General features: G+C 38.8%; 1 protein-coding gene across 7 annotated transcripts in view; it reads left to right on the top strand.

Annotated features, from left to right (window-relative positions):
* PTPRK (protein tyrosine phosphatase receptor type K) overlaps positions 1-24,013 on the top strand; it is a 418,972-nt gene that overhangs the window by 69,632 nt on the left and 325,327 nt on the right. For all 7 annotated transcript variants that reach the window (XM_076333573.1, XM_076333568.1, XM_076333572.1 and 4 more), the window contains exon 2: positions 19,395-19,517. In XM_076333573.1, coding sequence (XP_076189688.1) covers positions 19,395-19,517 — 123 coding nt within the window. The remainder of the gene's footprint in view (positions 1-19,394; positions 19,518-24,013) is intronic.

Here is a 24,013-nt window from a genome sequence, read left to right as displayed (position 1 = left end):
TTTTTCTCAAGTATTCATTTTGTTTGATTTGTATTGATGGCTTATATAAAAAGAATTCAATATCAAGTCTTTCTCCCCCCCCCCCCCCCCCCCCGAAAAAGAATTAGTATAACATCTAATGCTTATTCACTGCTATCCTTCTCTTTCACATTTCAATACTTATTCTTAATCTTCCTTTTTTCCTTTCATCCTATCCATTTAAAGTAAGATGCTGCTGGTAAAAGGAGCACCTCCCCTCCTACCCATTCCCTTCTATTTTTAACAGCCTGAGTTGAAGAAGGCTGCTGCATTAGAAGCATTAACATGTGTGTAAACAGCCCCTGTATGCATAACATCTCGACTCAAAAAAAAAAAAAAAAATCTGTGATAAAAAGTTCTTGTAAATTTAGCATCAATCTGCACTTATGTATTCCTACTGTATTTAATCCGAAGTAACAGCTAAAGCTTACTTCACGTTGCTCTTACATATTTCAGGCACAACTGACGAGAGGACTCTGCAGCAGGATTCTGTCCTAGGGTAGAATTGTGTCACTCCAGTGCTGCTCCTCGCCTTCTTACTTTTCTTGAACTGACACTTTCTCCTTCTTGAATTCTTTACATCAGCAGCAATATTCAATCTTCCCTCCCATAGGCCAAGTAGTATATTTGTCCAAAATTCTGACTACTTTCTTTCTGTCAGCTAGTTTCTTACAGATTAGGGCACCAGTGTTTGCATCTTGTAGAAGTGTAAGAGCATTTAATTTTCATGGTGAAATAACACTGTGAAATGTCAGCTGGTAAAAGGTCTAAACCAGAGGTATTCCTGTGGTTACCTCAGACTCAACACTGCGTGATAATTCACTGATAAGTTTTGGATGTCAGTGAGGTGGCAGTTTTGGGGGTTTACATAGTCACTGGCCAGCTGGAATAATTTATCTGTCGCTGCTTACTGTGTGGGCTTTGATGATGGTGATGTCATTTGCAATTCCTAAATGGCAGGTTCTTTAATAGATTTTTGTCTTCCCATTAGATTGCTGATATTCATCTTGTCTGATCTAATATTTAAAAGTACTTAAAAGTATAAATTGACCATAAGTTTTTAAATTGCAACTTGTGGATTGAATAGAAAAATTAGGAACTTATGGTCCTAGCTTTTTTTCTGGAAATAGTACAAACCGAACACTGTTTTGAGACTTCAAAAGAACGAAAAAAGTAAGTTCATCCTCCTTTTGCTCTTCAAGGTCTACAGCAACAAATAAATTTCCTCTTCAGAGGAAAGAAAGATGAAACTGAAGCAATTAGTCTAGCGCATGAGTCTGTAGCAGGGGCTTCAAAGGTGACCTGAAAATCCTGATTGAATAAACATAATCTTAATTCATTTATGGCTGTATAATTTAAAACCAACTCAAATTAGATCCTCCTCTGCTTACTTTCTGAAATTGGAGTTGTGAATTTCTGGTTTGCTAGACCTACAAGCAGCAAAGACATAAATGACTATATCAAAGGATGAAGATGTCCGCTTGTTCCTGAGGGCAAGAAAACACAAAATTTTGAACCTTCATCAGAGTAGCATTGATACTAAAAACTATTTGGCTAAGGAAAAATGTCCTTAGTTCTTCCTCTTGTCTCCTGCCATCTTAACTGTTTCTAATTGTCTTTCAATATTTCTAAAAAAGTATGATTGCTTTTGGTGGTGTAGAGTTAGTATATTCTTTTACATTTCCTCTGTACAATGTACAAATATAAAGATGATGGGGTGAGGTGGGGGGAATTGCCTTATCAACCTGGTGAAAGTTGCTTTTCATAAAACCCACTGTATCCCAGTAGTGCTATTCCTACCGTGGCAAAGGAGTTTTGAGGATTAGGTGGGATCCTAACTTTTAGTGGTTGTTATTTGCTGTCTGATTCAGAGTCAATGAAGACTCTCTTTTGTTGTTTTTAGTTATTATTAATTGCATACCTATAATGTGCTAGGTAGTCACTTGTCTTGAATAATATTTGGGAACACTTACCTTGCCTAACGTTTTCTTTACAAAGTATGGTGATGGGTTGGGGCGTGTGTGCCTTTTTCTAACTGAATGCTTGTCCTGGTTAAACCACAACAATGCTGAAGAAATTAAAATATTTTCTGGCAGTCAGACTCCTTCATTTTGTGTTCCCTGTTAACTAACAAATTAATATTTTTATTTCTAGCACTCTACCTCTTTGGGATTTTCTAGTTCTCTAGTGTATGGATTGAATGTAGTAGTATTGAGTGATTTGAAGTAGATGGATTAGGAGGGAGGTAGTGAAATATTTCCGGTAATCAAGTTTCAAATTTCATTACTACTGTTGTTGATGTAGGTACAAAAACCAAGCCACAGCAGTTTTGGAAATGAAATTTCTTGCATTAGCCCATGACTGCTCTGGGTTGAAGCCGGTCCTCTGCGAGGCTGCTGCTCGCCATATCCGCATGCAGATGTGCCGGCCCCTCTGCTCACCTGGAACCCAGCTGGGTCCCGTGCTGCCTCCTTGCACCCAGGGCCTATCTGGTCGGCACACAGGTGATTCGGGAGCGTGCTGAAGTAGTGAGGCAGAAAAAACCTGGTTGCTGAGTGGTATCTTATCCTCTTCTAGTGAGTTGCCTCTGACAAACAGCAATGTGACAAAGCTGGCAGTAAGAAAAAAATGAGGTTTGATACCAAAACAGTTCTGGGTACAATAAGTCAGATGAGCTTTCAATCTCTGCGACTATTTTAGCAAATGTGTATTCAAAGTGAGCAAATGGCAGAGCAGTATGACTCAGCAGTGGCAGCTGGGGTAGAGATGCCATCTGTAGTCTGAAATGACACTCATAGTAGTGCGGAGTTGCATGACAGCTCACTGCGTGTAAGGTAGGTGGGCCCAGAGTGATATGTGATATTCAGGCTGTGGAGTAGCAGCCCTCAAGAGCAGATGTCCAGAGAGTATGAGTGATCCCTGGGTAGATCCAATATTGCTGCTGTGTAGACTATTATTGTGATTTTGGGGCTTGGGGGGAGGGTGCTGCATCCAATTTTGTCAGATGGCCGTGGTTAAGTCAGAGACCTACTGAGGGTGATGCTGAGAGAGAACAGATGTGAATTGTTTTGGTAGAGCTCTTTTTTGGAAATGCTCTGCTACCGAGTCGCAAAAGCATTACTAGAGATGGAAAATATGCCAACTGCAGTAAGAGTCTGCTGTAACTGCCAGTTTGCAATTCCTGGTTCCCTCAGGATTAGAAAAGGATTGAGATTAGGTACCCAGGCAGATGTCATCAGCATAGATAACTGTACTGTATGGATTGAAGGGTAACACTAATTAGAGCTTTGAAAATGTGGAGCACTAGTACTCATACCGACTCTTAAGGTCTGTTCAGTTGAGCTGTTCCTGTAGACGCTGAAAACGGTGGCTGGTTACAAGGGCGTTGCACAGTAGAAACAGATCACTTAAGGGTTATTCTAGATAGGTTTGTTAGTGGACTGTCTTAGTGTTCCTTCTAAACAGAACAACATGGCATCAGTCATCAGTGTTTTCTACTATAAGTTTGCAAAATGGGGTGTCGAATTGAGACCTTCAGAACAAAGCCAGTGCTAAAAACTAGCTCTGTCTTGTTGGCTAGTCCATGAGATGGATTATTAGAGTACCTTGCAGCAAATTCTGAGCGGTGATTTAGTTCTACAGAATATAACTGATCTTTATCCTGATTTGAAGGTGATTATTTCTGTCACCAGAAGGTGATTGTTCACCTTAGTGAGAGGGCTATGGATAAACAAGAAGTTGAGCTAATGGGATCAAAATGGTGTTGATATGGCTCAACTTTCCCCTGTCCCCCTGCAGCATACATCCCTTCCTGGATCGCAAAAATGAAGGCTGCCTCTCAGAGCTTGCATACGTAATGCAAGCCAAGTTAACTCTAGGTGAAACTAATTTGGACTGGAAGATGAGGAGTGTTTTCCATATAACTGGACTATATAAAGAACAAGACAAAGGTGTAATGGTGCATGGGCGCCACAGTCACTGCTAGATAGAAGACCCCACTTGCCATCCAAGGACAGACTGATCACTGTTAAATTGTACCTTCCCTAAAATCTGTTATGTGGGCATTAAATGCATGTAAACATTACAAGGAGCTGTCTTGTATGAGAAGATGCTGACAATGTCTTTCTCTCTTCTTCAGCTAGTTAAAAACATGTGCTGGCAAAGTTGGTCTTTTTCAGTTCCGTTTGCTCTCTAGCTGGTAGGAGATGCAAGCAGTGCAAGACTGCAGAATAATGCTGTTGGCCTCTCAATTTGGCTCTGAGTTTTGACATACACTAGCACTTCTTCATGCTCAACCCCAGAGATGGTATCAGGGCAGCTATACTTAAAATCTCTCTTTAAAGAACAGTTGCGGTTTGTTAGCTACCTACAACATTTGTGCCTTTGCCAGGTCGGCCATTCTGACTCTAAGTAGATGTTGTTGGCAACTTAAATGAGTGGGACAGCGTGTAATTTTTTTGTTTTTTTTTTTTTTCTTCATTGGAGACCTATGGGAAGCCAAAACTAGGAAACCTAGCCAACCAAATGGTTTGCGTGCCCATGGTTGACACTCCATGCTTTCTCATCTCCCTCTACACACATCTGCCTTATTCCTTATTCTAGCAATGGACTCTTGTCATCTCCTTTTTTTGGCACTTGTTTGACCCCTCAATCCCCCTCCCCCTTAACCCTCTGGGTTGTTTTAACCAGTTAAACCAGAGGAAAGCAAATCCAACAACAACGGAATAGGTTTCTGCCAGTTGCTGCCACGAGCTCTGTTGAGTTGCATTGGCTGGCTTTCTGTAAGTGGGCATAAACAGTGAATGGTTACAAAAATAAGTTTGTTCTGTGAAAATGGAGAGAGAGGAAGTGAAAGTGGAAGGCAGCCAAAGCGATGGGCTGTAAAGAGAGTCTTTTCAGCAGTACTGTGAATAGATAAGAGTGGGAGAAGATGCATTTGTCAAGGGCAGAGAGGAGATGCCAAAGTGATTGGGTTAAGGGGAGACGAAAGCTGGAAGAGAGTTACAGAGGAAGTGTGTCTCGGAGAAGCTTTTTAGTTACCCTTCAAAAATCAGGCATAGCTGGAGCGAAGGACACAAGAAGAGGCTTGAATGCAGATGTGAATGATGGATGATGGCATCTGTAATACTTGAGAAAAGAGGTGCTGACCTGAGATCAAGATTGGAGTGAAAGAGTAAAAGGGTGGTTGTAACTGTGTTGTGCTGCTCATGATAGCCAGATGTTGTTAGAAAGGCAGGCTGAGGTTCAGTTTAGGCAGAAGGAGACCACTTTAGATCAGTGGTGTGATGGATTCAACTCCTCAGAGAAAATGTTTGCAAATGTATTTATAGATGAGGATACCCAGAGATGAGATGCAAGCAAGAAGACCTGGAGTCCGTCTTTGTCCCTTTGAAGTGTATGCAAATATTCAAAATTACAGGGATTGAAAGAGGACAGAACCTCACCATGCCAGTGGGTGACATGAATTTGTATTTGAACTTAGGCTATTGAGAATTGCTGGTTTATACCTGTCACCTCTTTTCCTTACGAAATTGTGATTGACCTACTGGTATGGGTGGTATGAACAAAACATTTCTGTTTTCCCACTGTCTCATACTTCTGTGGGGTGGACTGTGATAGGGAAAAAAATAGGGGGGGGATGCTTTTGGTCACACCTTGAGGCTGTTATTTTATTACGAATTACCTATATTCCTCTGGTACTACAGTGTTTCCATTTAAAATCAGCAAAATTTTATTATGCTGCTTGCTTTATTCATTGCATCCAGATTATGTGTTGGTTATTAAATATTGATTTTTACATTGTATTAAGCATTTTTATGCTTTTCTTGGCTTTTGGTCTTTATGAAGTATTTTTTTCTGACTGTATTGCTCTGTATTATGTTCTGTATTTTAACTTTAAAATGATAACTTGGAGTGCAGAGCCAATTTTTAACTTTCTTGAAGTTATAGAACAGAAAAAATAAGAAACAGAGAAGAATGCTGCTTCTGTGGAGGGGTTGGTTTGGGGTTTTTTTTGTACATATAGTGACAAGTAATGCAACCATCAGGACACACTGAAACAATTCACATTTATTCTCCTGGCTTGAAAAAACAGAACAAAACAAACCCCAAACATGAAACTCTTCAGATGTTTCCTCCTTCCATGAGGTTTTCATTGTCAGATGAGATATAGTATGAATTTTAACTTAACTGATACTTTTTAGAAGCTTATCCTGCTGCCGCCTCTTTCCTTTCACTAGCAAGCTGCCCCATTTTAGGTAATGGCATACCAAAAAGTGAGTACTTTCTCACATACGCGTTTTCGTGAATACACTAGCAAAGGATGACTGAAAAGATGTTGTGAAAACATGGGCATGTAATATTTGCACAAGTTCTAGCTGAATGTGTAAATGCCTTGTCTAGCTTGAAAAAGAGAAGCTAGTGTAAGAGCAAAGTGTAAGAATTTTTTTTTCTTTTCCTTTTTCCTCTAGGAACGGGGAGTACAGAACATACTTTAGTACTTTGAAGAGTGAATCATAAAATGCAGCGTATTTTCCAGAGTCTAGTTTGATTGCAGCCTCATTTACTAAGCGCTCAAGTGCTGTTTAAGGAAAAAAAGTTACTAGGGGGGTTATACATATGTGGTTGACAATTGCTGAGAAAATTACTGCATGTATATTTTTTTTTTTAACTTTATTTTATCACATCAGGAGTACATCTGCATCATTAACTCATTCTCAGAGCTGTATATAGCTGTTTTCTTGCAGAGACACATGTATGCTTCCCTGCACTGGGCAATACTCTGACTAATGGAGCCCATCGGTGACAGCACGTGGTAGGAGAGAGTAGAGTGATGGGGAGTTACCAGCACAAACCTCCAGATATTAGGCTATTTATAACAATGCGTATTCAGGACATGATTTCTTCAGACTTCTTCACTACTTATTTGTGTTGTAGTCCTGTTATTCTTTCTCTCTCATTCTTTTCCATTTAATATAATATCCCTCCCTCTCTCCTTCCTTAATTCTTAGTGTCCCATTTTTGCCGTCTGAGATAGTTCAGCCTCATAATTACATCAAATAGTTATGGCTTTATTTTGTTGTACATCTTATATGTTTTCCTCTTATTCAATACAATGCGTTGGTCCAAAGACTGATAGCGCTCAGTATCTGTTCTCCAAATGCCCTGATTTTATACTCTCTTCTAGTCACTGGCAAGTCTGTAGGTATGCTTTCCGAAAGTACTGTCTTAGTGGCATGTGGCCTTCTGAGCCAAAGGTGCTCAGTTAGTGTTTCTTGGCCGGTACCAGTGATTCTGTCCATCCTTCCCACCCCAAATATCTGTAGCAGCTGTAGCATCCTGTGGCAAGGAGTCCCACAGCTCAACACTGCGATGTTTAATTTCATCCTGACACCCCATAGCTTCATTTGAAGCCCTGTAATGTTTTCACGCACACAAAAAAAGTGGCTGATCTCTATTCTCCTCTTCACATCACTAAGGATGCACCTGTCCTATTTCCTGTGTCATCTCTGGCTGAAAATTCCTAGTTTTTTAAGTTATGTCTAACACTTTAAGCATCCTATGATCATCTTTATTGGATGTTCTCTGAGCCTTTTTGATTTCTGCTATAACCCTTAGGAGATAGAAAACCAGAACCATGCATAATGTCTGGATGTGGCTTACAATGTTCCAAAGAAATGTTCAGTATTCTTTTCTAAATTTACTTCCTTATAACTTCTAACTTTTGAATTACCTTTCAACTGCTGTTTAGCATCAAGCTGATGTTTTCATGAGAATATCTAATTCAGCCTTAAAATCTTAAGAATGAGTGGTAAATTGCTGCTCAGAGACCATTATTGGTACCCTGTCAGTGCCTACCAGGACAGTTTTCAGCCGTAGTTTTTCTTGTACTTGACTTCTGTGCAATGTATAAAATAAAGGGATACATTTTCACTTGTGTGCTGAAATTGTAAGACTGGTAGGAATCATGTTTCTCTGTTCTCCTTACTGTGCTTTGGGCAGTATGCCTTCAAGACATGAGCAGATGATTGGCTCCAAAGTGCTACAACTTCATTGCACAGTCTAAAGTAGGATTCATCTAACCTTCAGGCTTATCTATTACACCGTTTCACAAAGCCACCCCAGTGAGTATTTCTCCATTTAAGAAGTGGAGGGAATAACTACAACTTGAACCTGCTTGAAAAATACTACAATGCAGCTAAGTATTCTTGTAATGGTTACTTCTATTGAAACTAAAGTGCAGATTTGCAGATAAAAATACAAGTTTCAAGTCCTTGAGTTCAATTCCCTGGGGAGTCGCAAAATAACATTTTCTTTGTTTGTTAAATTGTAGTAGAAATTCAATTCTGATTGTAAATATTTCTACCCTAAAATAGTCATTTCTTGCTAGAGCTTTACATACCTATTGCAATTTGTCTGGAGAGGGTATTTTTTTTTATTGCACAAATAAAGCTAAGTTTGATGGCATATCAGTAAGCTTTGTCCAAAATGATGTGATGACTTGTGTTGTTTGTGCATCAGAGGTCTTGTTGAGGATTAATTGTGATGAGAGAAGAGACACGTTATATGCTTACATGCACAATTTATATGTTAAATCAGTTCAACAGTAAGCAGTGATTTACCCACAAGATGTGAAGGAAGAGAGTGAGTTGTTAGCATCTTCTTCTGTATGTGTGTTCTGAGTGTGTTAAATAGCTTTGCTGTCAGATGACTCTTTCCTAATGAAGTCTACCTAAAATATTTTCCTGATAGTCTATGAAATATTTTGATATATCTTACTTTGAAGAATGAAGTAACAACTAATACAAAGAGTAGCATGTGAAATGAATCATCCATTTGATGTTCATTTGATTCTGTAGGGCACCATTAACAAAAGACTTAGATTTGTTAAGGCTAAAGAGGAAAGGCAAAAGACATATCAGAAAGAAAGATAAATTTCTATTTCTGTGCATTTGCTGCTCTCAGCTTGTTTAATATGAAAAGTTTTCATATAATTCTGGTTTTTTAATCTCCGCTTTTCTCTGATACTTTATAGTCCCTGTTTAAGCGTGATATCGCAGAGGGCATTGTTATACTTGTCTGTGTGATTGAATAAAAGGTGTTAAAATTTGTAAGGATGTGCAGAGCTTTGTTTTGATACTGGAGAAAATAAGCTTTTCTCAGTAATACTTCATAAGATGAGACAATATTTTAATAGGAGATTGAGCAAGAAGGAGAACCCGGGGAAGGACAGGCCGGTCAGTCTAACCTCGATCCCGGGAAGGTGATGGAACAGCTCATCCTTGAAACCATTTCCAGGCACATGGAGGACAGCAGCAAATACTGTCTGGCTAGACATCAGTAAGGCTTTCGACACTGTCTGCCACACAGGGAGGGTCCCTCTGAACATCAGGAAACCCTTTTCTTTTTTTTTTCTTTTTCCCCCCCTTTTTTTTTTTCTTTATTGTGTGGGTGACTGAGCACTGGCACAGGTTGCCCAGGGAGGTTGTTGGAGTCTCCAACCTTGGAGATATTCAAAAACTGGACATGGTCCTAGGCAACCGTACGTAGGTCGCCCTGCTTGAGCAGAGGGGTTGGACCAGATGACCTCAAGAGGTCCCTTCAAAACTCAACTATTTGATTTTGTAGATTGGGAGCCAGTACATCTGAAATCTGTTATTTGTTGGTCTGTGTCTCAGCAGGTCTTTCTCTAAATTGGGGAGCTTGGCTGTTTCCTATGGGTATAGAAATCTTTGCTGTGTTTTCAAAATACATTCACATCATTCTTCTTTCTAGCCTTCCTTTCATGAGAATATTGCTGGATTGCATGAAAAGATATGCCAGACATTAAAATGCTTATGACTATTTTCTTACCATAAGAAACTAGAGCAGTAATTGCACTTCTGATACAAAAGGATTTAGCTTTTAGTTTAGCAGGGCCTGTGTGTGTGAGGATACATTTTTGATCTCAATATTGCACGTTACCTCTCTCATGCATGTGCCTGAGTTCTGTGATTCACCGTTAGCTTAATTCTTCATATACCTTGATGTCGTTTCTTGAAAGACCTCTTCTGAGAGGTTTGTGTAATCCTCCTGTGACTCTGGATTTATACCATGACTGAACTCTTCGATCATCTCTCCACCTTCTTGGTCTTATCTCCTGTGGCTTCAGAAATGATGTTTTGTAACAGCTTCTGTCATTTGTGATATCAGAGCTTTTTCCATTTCCTTGCATTTAATTTGATCTGCCTTTTTGCATGACCATTTAAAATTTTATGCAGTCTTATGCTCACCTCCCCCTAGGAAGTCCTCAGCTTTCATGTTGGCCATATTCCTTTTGAGCTCTTTGCCCCCCTGTTCCCTGAGCTCCTTTCATAGTTTAGTCTGTGTAACTTACGCGCTCTTGCCTCATTTCCTCACTTGTTTGTCTGGCTTCTGCACTGATGCTGTGGTAACTTGTGATCATTTGTTGTCCTCACGTGAGACTCCTTTTTATTTTTGAATGGTTGCTCCTACCACCCAGCTGGAAACTCTAGCTTTCGTCTGTTGAACAAAATTTTGATACCTGATATCAAAAGAGATGTTTTTTAGAACAAACTTTAAATAACCTGGTTTTTCCCCTGTCACCTTGTTTTAACTGTCAAAGTTGTAATAGGGTGGCTAGTGTAGTTGTTAGGCCTGCTTTTGTGGTTGAATTGCTGACGTGTTAGCAGAGATAAAAGTTTAGCTATAAACTTTTTTCTTCCAAGTCCTTCTTTCCGCTTTTCTTTTGTAGGTTACAAAATAACCTAGCACTCTGAATCTATAGAAAATTTTGTGATTTAATGTAATGGTTGTAGGGCTGTCTTCATTCAGCACTCCTACTGAGTTTAATCACATTCTTATCCATTAACTTTTAACAGCATATTGTGAGAACATTTAGGAGAAATGCCAGGGACTGAGATATCTACATAAGATTTTCTATAAATAAGCACTAACAGTGTCTTGGAAAAGGGTGTTATTTTCAGAAGCAGCATTGTTAAGACCACATATCCATAAACAATCAAAGTGATTAATTTCATTTTGGAGCTCTCAATTGTGTCCTTGAAGTCATAGAACTTGCTTGCTGGTGTTTTAGTTACTATTGGTATAGTCATGAAAATATTTATTAATCTCAAGTACATGATTCTACCCCTCACCCCCCCAGTTACTTGTGTTCAAATAGTATAACTCCTTGTCACCAGTGCAATTGGTCAGAAGTCTGCTCAGTGCACTGGAGGAATACTAAGGCTTGCAGCCTATGAGCTGAAATATGACATAGCTTTGGTGTTTTGTGGATGTTGACACTTGTGTATTAATGAAGATATGTTCATAATTTCATGAAACTGTTGAATCTCTTCGTGGTTTCAGAAATACCTTGTGAACTGAAATGGAAATTGTCTTGGTAGCTTCAGTTATATAAAGTGATCTGCATATGTGGGGTATTTGCGCTCTGTTGCCTTGCCTGTGCCAAGGAAGGATGAAGAAAACATGAAAAAGACATTAAGCAACTGTGATTCTTCACAGCTACCTGTTGTCACCTCTCCAGTAAAGAACAGAAAACCTTCCTTTCCCTGGAGAACAGGAGGGAATTTAAAGACACTTTTGTTTAGATTAGGTTTCGCTTAGTTTGGAAACTGAAGGACAGATAGTGTAATAGAGACTGATCTTCTCCCTCCTTCATCTCCTTCCTTTTTCCATCCTGTTCACTGCTGGTAAAGCATGGAAAGGTTTCCTGTTGCCTGTCAATATGAAGCTTTTTGAAATCGGAGATGAAGAAGCCTTTTCCAGGCCTTGTATAGAGGGCGGGAACCTAATTTAATAGAAGAAACCTAATAAATGGCATGGCCAGGTAGACCACATCTAATTGTGAATCTTCACGCTTTCCAAAAATTTGGGGTTAGGAAAATGCTGGGATTAATAGTGAGATCTTTCCCTGAAGATGACAGGAAAGGATGTCCACATGAGGCTTCCTGCATTCTTGGTAACTTGTACCTAATATTTTTCAAGTTCCTATCTTTTCTTTCTAAAATAAACTACTACATTTTATTAATGAAGAATATGGAAGACACATGCAAAATGAAAAAAAAAAAATCATGCATAGATCGGACTTAATTATGACCTGGTTGTTTTTTTGTTTTGTTTTTTTTTTCCCCCCTTGTATTGGTGATGGTCCTACTTTATGGCTATTGGGGGGTGGGATTGGTTTTTAATGTCAAGGTGATTTATAACATGTAGTGATTTAGGAGTGGTTTTCTCCACTTCCTTTTCTGAAGAGTTTATATTTATAGGGATATTTAGATTATTTGACTGTTCTAACAGCACCAACAAAAGCCCTACAATGAAAATAAAATAACGCTGTCTTAGGAATAATTGGCCATATTGACTATTAAGCTGTTGGTGTTCACACTCCATTGGTGCTTTTGGATTAGACCTGGAGTTCCATGTTCAAGTTAATAAGCTAAGAGGATGATTAAAACATACTGATAGTGGGAACAAGGCTAGAAAATTTTTAAAAGGCGTTTGTAGGTAATTGAGTTTACTTGGCTTTTATTGCTTTTAACTGTAATCAGTCGTGTTTTGTGTAATGAATTCTAGTACTACAAAATAAGATGCCACTGCAAAGAAGATAAATATTCTTAGTATTTAGTATGACTTCTCCCTATAGTGAAGGAGAATCTGTCATTTTCCGTAAATGCTGCTGTTTGCATGTTTGGTTTTTTTTTTTTTTTTTTTTTTTAAATTAAATAGTGTCTCTGACCTTCTGCCTTTTTAGGTGCCATAGGTTAATTAAGGTTATTTCAGAGTTACATTTCAGTAGCATTTATGGACATAAGCATTTTAACATGAGCCATTAAAATTTATTCTCAAACTGCATTAACAGCAGTTCATAGTATACTCTTTGTAGGTGTCTGAATGTTCTGTAATCACTGTGTTTTACAATGCTCGTAACAGAAATAATGTAGTGCCTTTAGAAGATGAAAACATCCTATGCTTCGAGACATGCTGTGATAGAAACAGATAAATTAATGTGGTAGGTGGGTGATTTTAAAAGCAGAACCTGTTCCTGGATATATGACTGACAAGAGACCTGCTGTAGCGCCTTTATACTCTCAAGCTTTGAATTCACCAATCAATGCAAGAAGAAAATTAAATTTTCACAGGACTTTTACCTGACATCCCAGATAAACATAATTTTGTACTGGGTTCCTACCATGGAGCTATCTACTTTGATAGATTTAGAGCTAGTCATTATACTTGTACAGCAGGTGGTGGAGAAAAATAAAAGCATGCTGTTGAATAAAAGGAACAGATTGTTCCAACTAGTCATTTGAGCTGGATGAGAAGGGAGTATTTAATTCCTGGTGTGACACCTTCGTATGTATGAGCCCCAAAGAAGCCATTGGTAACTGAGCCCTGTGTAAGGGAAAAGTTGTGATGATGCAAGTTGGTTGTGTGCCCGTAGTACAACTCTTCTCTCATGCTAGATTTTTTTTTCTCTTGTATTGGTGATCTGCTTGTTCTTAGTGGATGAATTTCTGGGCTTATAACCAGCTCCTTAAAATTGAGGAGTGTGAAATTTAGGATGTCACTAGTGTATTTTGCATAACACCAGAAGTAGTTGGACGCAAGAACAGATCTCAGAAATAAACTGTAAAGTTGTGTTCTTTTGACTGTCCTTCTATACATGCCATTCTATGGCTGAAAAAAAAATCCTTTGCAATGCTGATAGGCTATAGAAATAGGTAATGAAGAACACGTCTAAAATCAATTTGTTTCAGAAACCTAATCAGGACTCCAATTTCCCTTCTCTGTACCTCTGCCCCAAATCCAGAAGATGCAGTTTTCTTTCATTGCTTTCTCTTATTAGTTTCTGAAACTTAGTGCTGGATTTTGGTGAGAATGTACTTGGGAGTTCTAGCGGATAGATATTGTTATTATAGGAGACTTAAAAATAAGTGCCTTGTTCCTGTTGTTGCATATAATTTGTTATACTAATTTTTTTCTTTATTTTTATTTCTGTAGCAAGTGTGACATAAGACAAAGAAATATATTCTTTGTTGGATTTAGAAAAGTGAATGCCCAGCCGTTCCCTTCTCTTACACCTGATGCTAAAGGTTGTCTTTTTTTGTAAAGATGGTATAAAGCGTGGCCAGGAAATGTGTGTTATTCTTCATCAGCTAGTTTTATCAAGAGGTATTTAATTTATCGCAATTTAGTAGTTTTCTGAACGTTTTGAATTGGTTTTTTACTATCGCTTTTCTGAGTGTATTTTAAAGGGCACTGGAGTTAAGGTTTAATTAAATATGAAAACTGACATACAGAATTTTTAGGTGATATGTGGGAATAGTTTCTTTTATCTAGAAGTCAGTAGATCTCCAGTATAGCATCCCTATAATGCCATTCATAGTAAATGTTATGGGTATCTTAAATTTCATGTAATATTGGTATGCAACCGACTGTTTCTATTCAAAATAGTAAAAGTGACATGATCTCCAGGAAGTGTAGTGAGAACACTGGAATTGTTAGATAAAGATCATTAGTTCAAAATCGGAATCGGTTTCCCTTTTCTGTCCTGAGCTGATGAGCTGGGAGGCCACCGTAAAGTTGTAGTGGACATCCATTTATCAGTGGGAGTTACTGACACATGCTTCTCTTAGTCTTAAGCTTAAGCTTATTTATATTTTAACCTGGTGGGGGAAAATCTGTTCAGCTTTTCTTTCCTGCGTTGGTATGAAAGGATGTAGGATAAATCAAAATCACAGAGCAGTGTCAGTACTGAGTGTTGCTCTGTTAAGGAAATATCATGGTAACATTTTAAAAAAATGTAATTTGTCTTTAAATTCAAGCATCTTTAAATAGGATTTTATAGGTGATGTGTAAACCTTGATTATACGATCTTTATTAAATTTAGATTAATCTTTGGGATTTTGAAGATTAATTTGAAGATTAAATTTAGGTTAATCTTAATGACCTTGTTATTTAGTGGAGCTTTAATTTCTTTTCTGAGTTCAGTGTGGGATATTCATATCTTTCTTTTTATAATGAACATTTATAAAAGATAAGGAATCTTAAATGAAAATGAACATGTAGTCAGGACATTTTTATGAGGCTAGCATGATTTATCACTTGTCTTTTAGAAGGATGTTGAAGAGGACTGTGTGAGAGTTCTAGGTGTGTTTAAGCTGAAGTTAATAACTTAGTGAAGCTTATGGGAAAAGATAATGGAAACAGTGAATTGTTGATTTGCTTGGTTTCTGTGGAATGTAAATGTTTCCCAAATACTTCCTCAGCAACTGAACAAACTGGATTGACCCAAAATACAGTTAGCAGTTTGGCAAAATAATCGTCCAGACTTAAGTTTCCTTCTGTCTTCCTAGCTTATGATTCCAGTTGTCGATAGGGTGTTTGTTTCAGGTGGCCTACTTGATTTTTCTTTTGTTAAACTGATTGTCAATGCTTTCTTGTTGGCCGCTGCCACCACTGGAGATGCAGCAAGCCATGGCTCTGGTTGGTGCTGCCCCTCGGCAAAGCGTGCTGCTTGTCCCCAACTAGCCCTTCTGGCCATCGGGACATTTGAAGGGAGCATCATTTGAAGGGAGGAGATGCTGACTGCCTTGCATGCCGGTCCCCAAGGCTGCATCAGGCTGTTGAGGTCAGACCAGTGTGGTGTATTGCTTTGATCTCTACTGCTGCCTTTTTCTGAAGCATGATATTAGAAATCTAAGGTAAACGTGGATTTAGGTACTGCAAGGTCCAAGATCATTTGAATGTCAGCGCTGTGTGCTTCCAGCTGGAAGACTAAGCAGAGGTGTACAAATCACTGTTTGTGGCATGGTGTGTGTGTTGGTAGGTATGCACAAATTCCAGTGGCAGGGTAGTATTGAAGATAAATTGCAGGTTATACATCAGCTGTAGCTAAAGGAACGTGGTGGTGATACATGAGGGGACGGTGGCTGGTACTGAAGTACCTTTTTATTGAGTTGTGGGGGAGGTTACAAATGGCTGAGTTGGAGATTTCTAACTTGTCAGTTGTAGGATATTAGCAGATTCTTGGCAAAATGTTGGACAGCAAATATGAATATGTATTTGAGTTCAGCTGCTGAACCTCACTGGAAGGTACTAAACATTCATCAAGCCCACCCACCTTCTTCCCTGGAGAGTGGCCCAGTAGCTGAGTTAGGGTAATAACAAGTGCTGACCTATGGTGTACTTCTGTCAGATGTGGTTTTATGTTTGAGTGGTTAAAGATTGATTTAAAATGTATATAGTTTTGAACAAATGACTGGAAACAAAATAGATTACTGCAGGTTTCACTCACCCATTGTCTCTCCTCCTTGTGTTTTCCACACAGCATCTTACACTAGGTTTGTCTCTTAGTACCTAGAGTTACCGAAATAGCACGCAGGCAGTTGATTGTTAAAAGAGAGAAGGGGAGATCCAAATTTGGTCATGCTTTAAGTCATAAGGAATAGTCTGCAGGGGGTTTAAAATGCTTAGTCTGTCTCATCACGTTGTACTGGATAAATCACTGCAGCATTGGCTTTTACTTTACTTGCCTTGAAATGTCACGATCTGTTGGTAAGAGGGAGGAGGTGTGCTCCATGAGAGGAAGCCATTGGTTTAGGCAGTTGCTATAGGCTGGATTTTGTAGTGGGTTGATAATCCATCCTGATAAACTTTGTTCATGCGCATGCGATAAATGGACATTTGCTTGTTCTGTGGATGCAGCAGTGATGTGCTACGCGCAAGGAGGTTTGGATTGCTTGCTGTGTATTAACAGGTGCGTTGTTATTGCTAATCAGAACCCTGATAACTAAAATTAATAGTGGGCACAAAGATGAGCAATTAAGGACATTCATCTTCCAAATGAGTCTACAAGATTCATTGGTAGTTTAAATTTATATACTGAGGGCACTTAAACCATTAAAAAGGGTAATGGGTGCCCTGCAGGCATGTGCTTTGAAGCCGTATGTCATTTTGGTGCTGGGACAGCAGACAGTGATAACTTCCCTTTAAGGGAAACTGCTATTCATTTATCAATTAAATGTTGAAGGAAATGTACATTTTTGCTGTGGAGTGATCATAGCAGTGTATTGTAAGTTAAATCAAAGACCAAGATTTATGTTCTAAGCCTTTCTGGCTTTATCATGATAGATGTTAATTAGAAAAGTCTCTTGGTGGTAATAGGGCATTGGCGTTGGGGCCTTTAAAGGCATAAATGTTTCTTTGCACAAATATTTCTCTTCTTTTGCCTTGCAGTCTTTGACAGTAACACTGACGTAGTAACCAACTTAGTGCAGAGTATGAAATGTTGGGGCTTTTTTGTTGTTGTTGCTGTGTTTATGTTGTCACAGGGTAACATCTGAGAAGGTTTTGCTAACATGGAGCTGAATATGAAGTTTTAAGGTTTTATGGCACAAGGATTTAGCAGTGTAGAGGTTTCTTTCTCTCCTGGTGTTATCCTTGCCAGCCAAAGCACTGGTTAACAAGTGGTTCTAGGAGTGCCCTGGAATGAGTATCTGGCAGTGGTTTTTAGTGAAGTAGAATTAGCTAAAACTTAGGTTGTTTTGTCATTTATTCAAAATGACAAATACTTACGCAGAACTGTGGGAATTATTTGAGTTGTCTCTTACTGAAGATGAAACATAATCTCAATTTGGCACTCAGTCTAGATTTTCTGATGAAATTTGGTAAAAGGGACTTCCCCTTCCCCAAATATGAACGCTGTTTTTGCAAACTCTGTGCCTGTTATGTGACATTTGAATACTCTATTTTGGGTAGGTAAAAGATATTGTTATCCTCAATTTGATGACATACATGTCCATTCCTCCTTTCCTTATTCTCTGGCCAGTCCTAGTTCCAGGCCATGTACATCTCGTACAGAGGGCAGAAGTGAGCACAGACTGTAGTTCTTCATGGTCCTTGTTCTCCCCCTTTCCCATCTCCAGCCCGTTCTCCTCCCAGGTGTAGTGTGGGCTGGTGAGAGCCTGGCAGGCATGGGAGGGTGTTCGCTGTTGATGGAGTGGTGGTGACTCATCGTACGGTGACACTAGAATTTACCATAACAAGGATTTTTTTGTTTGTTCTTGGGACCCGCAGTACTTGTCCCATATTTTGTATTCAAAAAGTCAGACAATGAAGTCATCACAAATGCTCCTGTAATTCTAGGGATGTCTTCTTAATAAGAGGAATTTTTGTTGTAACGACAGTTTTTGATTGGATTGATAATGCCCGAACTACTGAGGATAGGGAGGAGAGGATGCAAGAAATATCTCCCCTGATTTCTAGGAGTTGTTTATAATCTAATTCTTGAGTTCTTATATAACTTCTTTTCTGGATTAAAAAATACCACCTAAATGAAGATGAATGCACTGTTTTCTCTTTCACTCTCTCCTGGTCATGCCTTTTATTTTTGAGCAGGAGGAGCAAACTCAGGGACTGTGTACCATGAATGGAGAGAACTGATGCTGCAGAGTTGTATGTGTGATATCTGTATTTTCTTGCATTTACACTCTACTCTTCTTGAACCGGGCTCTTTTGATTCCTTTACTACTTCTGTCTCAAACCTTAATCTCTTGGTTTCTTGGTTTCTTGTTTTCTTCTCTCTCTCTTTCCCAGCCTACTTAATTGCCTTAAGTGAAGAATGTAAAAAAACCCCACAAACTTACTGAATGAGACAGGGCAGACATTACTGTGTTATACAGGAATTTTTGGTGTTTCCCCCTCCCCCCCATCTTTTACATTTCTCCCCTTCTTCTTTCTCCCTGTCACTTCTCCTCACAACTTCTGTTGTAAGGTTTTCATATCTGTTGTTTGTGTGACCCTGAAAAAGCGCCTTTAATTTGTGTTCTGTTATGCTAGATTGATTTAATAAAGCAAGATTATCCAATTCATTCTGCAGCAATTATTTCATTTCTAAGTAATTTTAATTATTTCATCTGACTGCTTTTGTTTTGGGCACACTATTTATCCTTGTCGGTGTTTGGACTACTTATACATAGGAGTTGTTGATTTACACCTTTAGTTTTTGAGCCTAGTCCGTTATTTTTTGTTTCCCCCTTGTTTTGGATAGCCTGTTGCTTTCTGTCACGCAGACATTGGGCCAGGTTTCACTTGGGCTCAGTGACTCAGCCTGTGATCTCCTGCTCTGACAGAACGTGCTCTTGGGAGAAATTGGTTGTGTGAAGCAGAGACGTTTTAAAAAGAGAGGGGAACACTGATGGATGAGCTGCTTGTGGATTTTAGCTTTGTGCAGGCAAGCCTGTGCCACAGGTTGCATGGACTTTGTAGTTGTGGTGCACCCAGGAGAAACACCTCTGCTTGACTCTTGGAAAATCTCTACTTTTAAATAAACTAATAACAAGTTTCTTCCCTAGGGGGATGTACGTTTGATGATGGTCTTGGACCCTGCGACTACCACCAAGACTTGTACGATGACTTCGACTGGGTGCATGTCAGTGCTCAAGAGCCTCACTATTTGCCGCCTGAGATGCCTCAAGGTGAGAACCTCCCCCAGATACTGAAGGGATAAGTTTCTCTGTGAAGAAGCTCAGACCCTCACTGAATATGGCCTCAAGGCCATACTCTGTGATCTCCACTTTAAAATTGATAATGGAGGTAATAAAAAGAAACAAAAATAATAAATATAACAGTCTTGGTAATTGAAAAACCTTCTTAGATCAAATCTCTCTTTAAAGTTGGGAGGAATAGGGAAGGGAGAAAGGAAGTCATAACTACTTCTTTATTCTGCATGGAATTCCTGTTGACTCGCAGTGGAATTGTCTTACATGACAGCTAATGTATCAATTGAATTATTCAGGTATGCATTAGAACAAATGGTGGAAAAAAAGGATACATGCAAAAACCTGTACACTGATTCCTTCCCTCCCCTCCCCCCAGCGACTCATCATCTGAAGGTAATCAGAAAAGCTTTGATTTATGGAAATACTGCCGTTGTTAATTACTATTTAGGGCAGGTAATGAATAACTGAAGAGGTACAGCCTACATGACCTTGCCTGCTCACCTTTGATGAACAGCTTAATCGGCGCTTCCCAGACAGCATGATATGCTGAGAAAATGAAAGCATTTGAAATTCAGCTACATTTTCCAATTAATAGTACATTAAGTAATTAATCATGCAGAGGAGGACAAAAGGTCATGGCTATTTTATTTGTATCTAAAAGGTTTTGTGAAGTGAGGTATGTGTGGAGGAGGAGTGGGAAATGTTATCACACAGAAGTAACCTAACCTCTGCACCATCCCTTTACTTGCTTTTTATATATTGTTGTGCATTATTAATGGTGGTTAGTGTATGTAATTTTACTTCTTAAGTGCTAACTAGCTGGGTTCCCTCTGCTTTGGAGTCACTGATATGAACAGCTATTACTACGACCCATATCTTACAAAATAGGTTAATTAAGCAACACTATTTAATGGACTGCTTGGTGCTTCAGGTTTGCATATAGAAGAGTAAATTTAAGCCCCGAAGCATCAGCATTCATGATGCTGATGGTCTTGTATTAACAAATTCAAAATAATATCTCCCCTAGGAAGGCAGAAATTAGTTACTTTTCAGTTTGCGTTTTTCAGAGTCTATGTGGTTTGTTAAAATGGTGGAGGTATTTTAACTGTGATGGAAGCACCATTTTGTAAAAAATTCGGTTTTCTCAGACTTCAAGCACACCTTGTATAGGAGGAAAGAAATTTGAGGAATTGTATTTTGGATTGAATCTAAATGACAAGATAGCTTCTTCTTGCTTCTCCCAAATAATATACCTGTCATCCTTAGGCAGTTTTCAGAGTTAAATGACACAGTGCTCTCTGACTTTGGCACCTGATTTCTGTTCAGTTCTGCTACAGACCCTTTTCCTCCGAGCGTAGCACATGGACTTTTCTGGAAGAAGTTATTTTTTCACATCTGTATGTGAAATTGTGGCTGCTCAATAAAATCTAGCAGAATAAAGGAATGTTTCAGAGAGTCTAAAACAGATACAGAAGAAGCTCTGATGAGTATTTTTTTTTTTTTCTTCTTCTGGTTAGAATTCTACGCTTCTTGGACCACTGTTTAAAAGTTTGCAGTTTGGTAACTGAGATCCAGACTAAAGTGAGCAGTTCCATCTGATGAGCTGCCCTTAAGAAGTTCACAGTTTTCAGATTCTGAAGATCTATGCTGTATCTAAATACTTAAGCTCTTTTGTGTTTGAAATAGCACAATTTCAAATTAAGTCTAAGAATGTCACACAGTTCTAAAACAAGCGCTGAATTCCTCCGGTGGGTCTGCAGGAAGTGGAGCAGCAAGAGGTTCAAGCAAAAGCAGAAGGGAAATAACTGTGTGCAGTCATCTGCCATGCAGTTTTTTAACATTGACCCTGCCTGATTACTGTTGAAACTGTAGGTTAGAAAGCAGTCCACTGCTCGTGAAGAAGTTATCCAAGTAGAATAAGATGTGGTAATGAAGGTATAGGTAAAATTAAACCACTGGTGTTTTCACTTTGAAAAATGCTGTGTTTTCTAACCTGTAGAAGCCAGGGATCTCCTAGGGACGGAGTCAGCCCACTTTTTCCTGTTCAGTCAGAGAATGTGAGGAGAAAAGAGGTGCCCAGAAAAGCTGAGCAGCATAGAAGCTGAAGTGCTAGACACTGTTTTCTCTCCATCTCTTCTTCTCAAACTCTATAATCCTTCAGCTAGGCGCAAAGCTCTTTAGAGCCCTTGTCTCTTACATCTCTCTGGACTCCAATACAATGTCCTGGCCTTGGCCTTAGTAAGGCAAATACATGTTCCAGTACAGCTTTGTCTCAGAAGGAGCACTGTTTTACCAGTATGTTAAAAAGATAATACCCTTACGCTGAGTATGCGGCTTTCAGGACTCTAACTTTAGCAGATTCACCCAAAACCATTGTAGTCATAAAGGATTATACTCAATTTTCAAATGTCAATTTTTAGTCTTCAGTAGCTTCAGAAAGTCTTATTAAAAAAAAAAGGGACAGAAAAAGACGTAAAAAAAAATGGGAAAAATATGACAATTGAGTTCATGTTTTACTTTTAATTCAAGGGAGGGGTTTAACTCAATGTTGTGCTTTGGAGGAGGATAAATCTTGGGAAATTTCAGACCTAATGGCACATGCTTTGGAATGCTATGAAAATGTGAAAACTTGTCCTAATGGAAAGCATTTTGCAGGTATAGCAATATTAAACACTATTGGTAAGGCAAGTGTAATTACCTCTGAGTAATGCAACTTCAGAATTTTTTTTATATTGACCTACATTGTATTTCTCAAGTTATGAGCAAAGGCAAAAGCCACTTATCTTCTGTTATGGGAAAAATAAATGCAGTACATAATGATTAATTTTGAAATAGTGAACACTTAGAGCAGGTGCTTGTGTACAGCTTTAAATACCAACTTGTAAATTGTTTGAACTGCAGCTTACATGATAAAACCTTTGGATTACTTATTAAAATCTTGGAAAACACCTGATGTCCACCATTAGGTTTCTAAAAGCATACAAAAGCGACTGTGCTAGATCAAGCTAAAGGTCGCCTGGTTTTGAGAGTAGCCATTAGCAGTTGCCTAGGGAAGAATGCAGAGGCAGGACAAATGAGTGGTGGTCATGCCCTGAATGCTCTCCCAGTTTCCAGCTGTTTGGCACTGAGGAATTTCCTCGACTAGAAGTGGTCTTTTTTTCGTGATGTTCTCAATGAATTCATGTTTTTGCCTTGTCAGCTTTGTCTTACTGTCTGTGGGCTCCTTGAAGCCTTCTAGTATCTGCCATGTCCTATAATGGAGTGCCAGCTTTTGTTACAAATCATGGGGAGGTGCAGCTGCTCTTACTTGTTTTGAACTTGCACCTGACTTCTGTTTGATACATGTTGGCCTCTGGTATAGGAAGTGAGCAAAGCCGATTCCTAATCACCTTCTCCGACCCGTTCAGTTTTTTTAAATACCTTTTAAATAAAATACGTGCCCTTCTCCTGACATCGTTCTAGGTTGAATGGTCCAAGACTATTGAGTTGTTCCTTATGTAGAAATGGTTCCGCGACTGTGGATTTGCATTTTGTGTGAGGCAAGGTTGGTAACCAAGTGTTATATTTTTGTAGACACAGTGACAAAAATGAAGTCCAAGTATTTACTTGATGGTCTTTGTACCTCTGAAGGAAGACATTTTCTGTATGTTGAAGCAAACCCTTTAGAACATGCATTATGTTTTCGGGTGTATGATTTTTATACATTATACTATACAAGATAGAAATTGAGAATGCTATTAAGATGAAATCCAATTTTGGCTTTGGATTTTTTCCAGTTATTTTAGAGGACTATTCACTGTGTGTGGATAACTTTGACTTAAAGTAAATAATAGTGCTTTCTTATATCACTGGAGATGTGCAAAGGGGTAGTTTTAGCCATATTAATAATACATTTAGTTTTTACCCTTAGAGAAGATAGTTTATTACCCTGTTTGGTTTGCCTGTTAAAAGCAGCATTATTCTGGGGCCGTGCAGACTCAGGGCATGAGAGCCTGTAATGGGCTGCGTGACGGGGAGCCACTTAATGAAGGGCTTTTTTAATGTAAGGGCTATTACCCTCCTGGATACAAATGCAATTTGAAGAATGTCTAAATTGTAGTGGACAATAGTGACGTGCTGAGATGGACATCTTGTTTCCGATCTCTCAGATGGATAATGTGCCTGGATTGAATGTGTGCTAATTTTTTTTAAATTGGTTTTCTAGAAATCAGAGGAAAATAAATTAACAGTAGTGGAGGAAGTCCTTAGTTGCAGTTGTCATCTAGCATGACTAAAGGAGAACAGATTAAATCTCCAAAGATGTTCCTTAGTATTAGAGTGTGTTTCGCACGTGTGTGTGTTAGTTTTTACAGTGAAGAGTATTGCAGAAATCAATTTTTTACTTTGCAGAAATTACATATGACCTTACATGTTGTCCCATTTTAAAGAATAAAACTAAATTCGCTACTCGGGGGGGGGGGGGGGGGGAAGGA

Source organism: Aptenodytes patagonicus, chromosome 3, assembly GCF_965638725.1.
Source record: "Aptenodytes patagonicus chromosome 3, bAptPat1.pri.cur, whole genome shotgun sequence".
In the NCBI taxonomy this organism is placed as follows: domain Eukaryota; kingdom Metazoa; phylum Chordata; class Aves; order Sphenisciformes; family Spheniscidae; genus Aptenodytes; species Aptenodytes patagonicus.
The sequence above is the reverse complement of the archived record's forward strand: the minus strand, read 5'-3'. Positions and strand labels throughout refer to the sequence as shown.